Source organism: Aspergillus campestris, assembly GCF_002847485.1.
Source record: "Aspergillus campestris IBT 28561 chromosome Unknown P168scaffold_50, whole genome shotgun sequence".
NCBI lineage: Eukaryota > Fungi > Ascomycota > Eurotiomycetes > Eurotiales > Aspergillaceae > Aspergillus > Aspergillus campestris.
Window position 1 is genome coordinate 1 of NW_020194385.1, and position 6798 is coordinate 6798.

Genomic DNA, 6798 nt, shown 5'->3' on the forward strand with positions numbered 1-6798 from the left:
CCTCCATCATGATCAACGAGCATCTCATAATCGCCTAATACCCCTCTTCTTGGAATTCGTATCCTTACTAGAAGTGCGCCAGTCATGGCTGGATCGAATCCTTATTCGAATCCCTCAGGCTCACAGGCTTTTGGCCCTCCCCAACCAGAATGGCGTCTGTCACCACATCCACAGCAGCCAGCGAGGCCTCTGAGCGCCGTATCCCCTCCACCGACTTCAGTCCCGACATACAACCCGAATACGTATGGTCCCATGTCCGGTGCATCTCAAACAAACCGCGACGACCGGCGCAGACCTGTCTCCGGTTCAGCGGCCTGGACAGGTATGGACACCACGGCGTGGGGAGTGAAGTTTAATCGCCAGCCACATATCAAGACACCCCACCACTGCCGGTGAGTGCTCGAAGAAGATAGCTGAACCAACCGAGTGTGACAACTGGAACTAGCCCCTAATTCATGCTGTCGCATAGCCCCGACCCTCAAGTACAAACCAGGACTCGTCTCCGCAGGTGAGCCCGCTGGACTCCCATAGGCCACCGTTTCCGCCGGCGCATAGCCAGCCATGGTTCGCGAACACTCCCTACGCCCCGCCTCAATCCCACTCGGGTGCCGCCTTTCTTCCTCCGCTCCCGCCCCCGCCCCACCTCCCGCCGCCTTTTCAGTACAATGACCTGGCCGAACGACCACCCCCTCAACCCCCGTGGACTTACCAAACACAAGTTACCTCCGAATCTCCTCACTCCACGATCGCTCCCCAGTGCCCCCCAAGACTAGCCACAGCGCTCTTCCCGCCAATCCCCTTACCGGATTTGTCGGGCCTTCGGACTGGGAACATTTTTCTGCCGACCACGGATACATTGAAGATGCAGAAGCAATGCAGCCGAGAAAGGGCACGACCCTTTCGCGGCAGCCGACCGCAACACTGTCCCCGAAAAGTTGCACCGCGGTGCCCAACGCGCCGCCGGCCCACCCGTCCGAGGCCGCTGCGTCACCGTCAAATGTGTCCCCGACGATCCGGGTTGCGCATGCCCATGAGGATACTGGGATGCAGTCCAAGTACTCGCCGGTGAGCCCGGGAGCCGGATACGCACCTCGAGATCCCACCAGGCCCGTCCGAGTAGACAGCGCGAAGTCCGAGTACAGTAGCATTGCCGGCGCTGAGACCGCAGAGCACATTGATGGGCTGATCGAAGCCTGGAATCAGCCGGTGCTACCAGAAACGGAAAGCATGGCCCAAGCGCCATCCCCATTGCAGCAGAAAGCCAGTCCGATAGAAACGCCCAAGTCCGGGCAGGATTTTACGAGCCATCAGAAGAACATGCAACTACGCATAGATACGGGGGGTCCAAGTCCCACCCCTGGTGGCGCAAATGCGCACACAGGGGTGCCGGTGACCCCTGCGAAACCCGTCGATCCTTGCGAGAACTTGGAGCCTTGGTCGAAATCCTCTCTGGAGCGATTTGTGGCAATGCTCCATAAGGAACAGGTCGCCGATTCCGATGCGGAGCGTTAAGATCTTTACTGCATTATGCCAAGGAAACGAGCTCCGAGATTCTATATAATGTCAACAGGTCCAAAACTGAAGAGGACACCGCTAGGCAACAGGACACTTCGGCGCGCGGACGATCAGTGCCGTCACCCTTTTATTACCTGCTTGATACCGGTGGAGCTGAGAAACGCTTCAGACACCTTCGTATCCTGCGGAGGCAGAAGATCCGAAGATGGAAGTTATGTTCCGGCGGCGCCCCATACTACCCGACTGCATACGCCTGCATGTGGATCTGCATAGTCTGCCTCGCAACCAACCACTCGCAAATCGGCCCGACAAAACACACATGCCCCATCTATGCGGTCGACGTCAGTTCCCCGTCAGCGATATACCACAGAAACAGGTTGACACTCTGGCGACAACCCCCCACAAGCAATATATAACCATTCCGCTACACTGAAGGTCCCAGAGGGGCTCTGACAACTGAAGTTCGACGGCTGCACACCAGCTACTCGCTTTGCGCCAGCGTCTGCAGAAAGCGGACGACTCATGGCAACGCGCCGATCCCCGTCCGCGACGCAGCCAGGGCCTGGATAACAGGACGGACCTTCATTGGTCATCCGAGAGAAAAGTCGCCTATCGGACGAGCGAAGGCCAGGAGCATCTTCTCCTCGCTGTTACCAGCTTCCTGCGCAAGGAAAATGCCTGGTCTTTGGATGAATTGCGCTCGATGTTCCCAAGCCTCTCTCCAAACAGTCGGAGAGCTCATGGCATGTCACGAGAAGAGCTCGAAGAGTTCCGGACAATTTAACTATATGGCTGAGATTTAAGTCGACCGAAGAGTCTCGCAGGTCTCGCCGGGAACTAGGACAAAGAGCGAATGCGCCGTCAAGAGGAGTCAGAGGCGCATATCGATGCGCTGTTTAACGACAAGGAAATCGGGTATGCGATTCAATCTCTGGAGAGAATTCGTCAGACAGAACGGCTCAGTTGGAGGAAGAGCGGGCGAACTACGGAATTTATTGCGACTGTTTTTGATCCTTGGATGGTCGATTGAACGAGGAATATCGTCTCTTCGAACCAGTATGATTCAGCATACGAGCTTGAAACGAAAGCAGCAAAATCAAGGGTCAAGCAAGTCGGTCCGTCTGTCACATACGATGAAGACTGTCAATGCGATCTATCAGAAGCTGGAATCCGTTACAAGAGCTTGGGATTGCCTGGATCGCGAGCGTCGCGGAGAAAGGCCGACGACGACCGCTCGTTTTCATGGGCGACACACTTGCTTGAAACGCTCGATAGGAATTCGATAGAGGACGACGAACTTCTGGAAGCGGCCCAAGGATCGCGATGATCGTGCGACAGGCTCATGGACTCTTTCGATGACGCGATCATGCACGGACTAGGGGAGAACCAAAGTCTTATTGATGAGATCTCCGCCAAGGTGACGGATCTGGATGCATCGGCTCTGCAGGCCTCTGGTTTGACCGATGCCGAGATAGAGCAGACATTAAAGTCGGTATTCACTTTGGTTGAATCGCTCCGGCAGGACTCGGAGTCGATACTCCACGATTTCGGCATCGCGGATTCGGGGCTCAACAACGCAGATTACTGTGTCTCTGTCGCAGAGGCACGGTACTCGAATGCCGACCCAAGTGTCTCCCGCAGACTGGACCAGGAGAAGAAGAAAGAAGACGCTAAGATTCAGCGCGATCTTGCCTCCAAGCTGGACAGTATTCGTGCTGGGCCGGCGGAAATCACGTCCAACATCAACAAACTCCTTACGGCCATTGGGAAAGGCCCTGTGGTCGAACAAGAGATCCCATCTGAAGCCGTCCAAACCGACCACCCAATCGACAGTCTGCTCCCTGGGCCTCGAGCACCTACCGTCGGCCCTGGCGCCAACAAACCGACCGGAGATCCGGACCATTGGCAGAGAATTCGAAAAGCACTAGACGACGCAAAGAAGAGAAATGCGGCCAGAGCCAAGACTTAACTCGGTGCAGGTTTCATTTCATCCACAACGGTGACGATGAATTCACGAGGTTACGAATTTCTTTTTATACCCCTTTATACGATTCTTTCTCGCATTCCCATGCGTTACAACATATAATTGAAGGGTAGGATCCTACATGTAGATTCCATTGGTTTCAAGATAATCCTTCAGCCTGAATTTGTACTTACCACCCAATATTTGAATAGTAGTTGAGCCGTTTGTTTTTCTTCATTGTATTGGTCTTAGCTTAGTAGGTAGTACTTCTGACAAATAGTAGTAATGTCTTGATCTTCAATGCAAAGACCCTCTTTTCATCTTGGGCGACCTTTATATTTTCGCGTGGATTATTCAATTAGGCAGCAGAGTAGGTAGGCTACTAGGCCGTGAATTGCCAGCTCAATACTGCGATCACTGTGAGTCCTCCACAAGGCTTGGATAGCACACTCATTCCACCACGAGCGACTGGTAATGAACTAACATAGAGTCCTGTCTTCTAAGTCCGTGGCTGATAATCACACGCTCATAGAACCTGCCGAAAAGTATCTGCGCCGCGCGCCCCTCAACGAGCTTGACAACGCAGTGCGCATTCGCTGAAAGCCTTATTGTGCCGCTTTGGTCTTTACGCAACGATTACCTGGGTATGCAGAGAATACACAAACTATGAAGAGGATTATACTCCTACTGCAATATACCAGCCTCATCCATCATTGCCCGTCTATGGGTACTACCGTCTGTATGCCGCGTAAATGACGGGTGCAAGAACGCTCAGGTGGCTCGCTCTACAGCCAAAGTGTATATTACCATAACAGTCACATAGACCCCGTTCATGTGGTAGGCATGATAAACCAAGTATGTGGCTCTGGCTTTTTGTAAGGCACGGTCTAGATATTATCCAACACTCATGGCCTTTAACATTGCCCTTTCAGGCCTCATACATTGCTACCGCAACTCCCATACGAGTGCGGCGCATGGAACATAACTATCACTTGCGGGAGGAAAGTCCGAAGACAAAGGAAGAGGATCTACCCTGCGCCTGCGCCACACTGGACGTTGACAAAGGAAGTATATCCTCTTGTCGATTGGTTCCTGTGCTAGTTTTGCGTGTTCAACCGTGTACCACGAAGAGACCTAAACCCGTGACCAACGATTCATGCGTCAGCTCTATTTGGTTGCTTGTCCTGCACGGTTCTTGGAAGCTGGATATCTCGACGGTCCTTTGCCATAGTGACACCATCTGGCACAGATCTCGAATTACTGTATTGAAATCTCATGTCCATCGGGCATCCTTCCTCTCGTTTAAGTCTGGACTGTTCCTGTGCCGCGTGCCACGGATTTATTAACCCTGGATAGCGAGACTAGGGTTCCGGTTCCTAGGCGTAGGATACGCAATGACGAGCCATCTCCTGTGCCCTTGAAAGATTGGCAATACTGGTGTCTGCGCAGCCCTGCGAGATTCCATGGAAGGCCGTGACCATGCGGCAAAGGCAGACGCGGCTGAAAGTGCGGCGCATGCCATTATTATCTCGGTTTCTGGATAAGTGTGGGTCGCATATACAGATCGAATTACGATGTGCCAGTCAGTGGTAGCTGTGGTTCAATTGCCCGCTCTCATCCATGGTTCGTGATAACTCTATAAATCCTCGGCTCGGAACAGGCAGTTGCTCTACCACATTCGACAACATTTGCTCATTTCGAGATTACGAAAGTATTGATTCAAGCAATTCAAATCCCATTCAAACAATCGATCCTCTCATGTCACTCCCTACCAGGCGTTTGCACCGGCTCTCGATTAGCAGCGACATGCCCGATCGACGTTTCCCGGGGAGGGACCTGCCCGTCCTGACAGTGGGCAAATCGAAAGCAGCTCAGAGGAGAGCGAATCAGAAGAAGAAGCGTCTCCTGAAAGGTCTACGATACAGGGGAGCTCCGGAATTAACTACAGCCTCGACAGGCTGGACAACGACGCCGAAGCGAGAGCTCTTGTCGGGCTAGCGAGCGAGTTCGATATAACCACTTGCAGTAGATGGCCGACGGGGTATCATTTTCAGCTCTCGGAGCATCGACAGGTGCATGTGGTCCGATGGCTATACTTGTACTTGCTTGACCTTTGTGAGCCGTCCTAATGTGGCGTGTCAGCACATTTTCGTGAGTTCACCGCGCTTGAAGCACATTCCTCCATGCCATACTAAGACCAAACCAGTGGCTTCTCGACAGACTTCACAGCAACTTCACCCCCAAGACACCCTAACACCATCCCACTATCAACCGACGGCCACCCCCAGGCCACCCCGCATCGAACGCCTCCTCCACGAAAACTAGAGCAGATCGCAGACCAGCACAACTGCCCTACATCCGCTCCGAATCCGAAGGCGGCATGACCCGGCCTCAAAAGGTAAAAGACATCATAACAGCCTTCAGCGCAACCATCCTTCCAGAAGACTTCCGCCCCGACCTCACAGACGACCCCGCCCACCGCCGCACCCCAGAGCAGTGCGTCGTCCAGGGCGACTTCGAAGCCACGATGTTCAGACTAGCTACCCACGACGACGCGGTCTACTCCCGTCTGTGCAAGGCAATGCCCCCGGCGCCTGCGCAGCTATCTACTTTGATAAAATCCAGGGCCAATCTCGCAAACTACTCGCTGATTTCGACCGCTACGCCCTGACGGGCCACCTCCCCGCTGATGACAACAACAACACCAACCCCATAGACGTCCGCACCGTCCTCCACAAAATCCAACTCAACGTCTACCGTATCCAAAGCAATATCATCGCGCGCGCCCCGCACGGCACAGAAAGCGCATCCAAGGCCCTCATCACGCTCCTCGAAGACATCTGCAGTCGCAACAAAGACGCCCTAGACGGCAACAGATGGGGCCGGACGACCTTCCACGGCGAAGACGAGGACAGCCGCAATCTGTACCATCAGCTTATCGGCACTGCCGAGGAGACAGGGCGCTGCTTTGTGCTCGACGCCCTGGAGCATCTGCCTGCGTCGGCGCTCCACCAGTTCCGGGATCGGTTGATGGCTGTTCAGCGTAAGGCGGAGGTGAACCGTGCGCCGAAGGCGTATATATTGAAGCTTGGGGGGCTGGTTCGGAGGGCTGAGGCTGTGGGGCTGTGCTGGGTCAGAAACGGTTGTCTACGGCTGCGCCTAGGGGGCAGAGTAAACGGACGCGGTAGGGGTGGGTTGGTTGATGGGCTGGGTTGAGTCTGGTTGGGCTGTGGAATTTGTGTGGTTTACTATCATAATACCCAGTGTTCTTGTGATTTTTGTTAGAGATTGTTATTGAATGGTTGCTCATATCGCGCTTT

At 54.0% G+C, this 6798-nt stretch overlaps 3 protein-coding genes across 3 annotated transcripts; all 3 read left to right on the forward strand.

Moving 5' to 3' along the window:
• Positions 1–149: 149 nt before the first annotated feature.
• Positions 150–1512, forward strand: P168DRAFT_322905 (uncharacterized protein; the record flags this gene model as incomplete). The annotated part of the gene is made up of 3 exons (XM_024840615.1): positions 150–322; positions 532–660; positions 720–1512. The coding sequence occupies 3 exons, from the start codon at positions 150–152 to the stop codon at positions 1510–1512; spliced, it is 1095 nt and encodes a 364-aa protein (XP_024688284.1).
• A 1369-nt stretch (positions 1513–2881) lies between these two features.
• Positions 2882–3484, forward strand: P168DRAFT_322907 (uncharacterized protein; the record flags this gene model as incomplete). The annotated part of the gene is made up of 1 exon (XM_024840616.1): positions 2882–3484. The coding sequence occupies one exon, from the start codon at positions 2882–2884 to the stop codon at positions 3482–3484; it is 603 nt and encodes a 200-aa protein (XP_024688285.1).
• Positions 3485–4688: 1204 nt separating this feature from the next.
• P168DRAFT_293971 (uncharacterized protein) lies at positions 4689–6798 on the forward strand. The gene is made up of 5 exons (XM_024837928.1): positions 4689–5101; positions 5281–5576; positions 5816–6045; positions 6081–6603; positions 6642–6798. The coding sequence occupies exons 1-5, from the start codon at positions 5099–5101 to the stop codon at positions 6664–6666; spliced, it is 1077 nt and encodes a 358-aa protein (XP_024688286.1). The 5' UTR covers positions 4689–5098; the 3' UTR covers positions 6667–6798.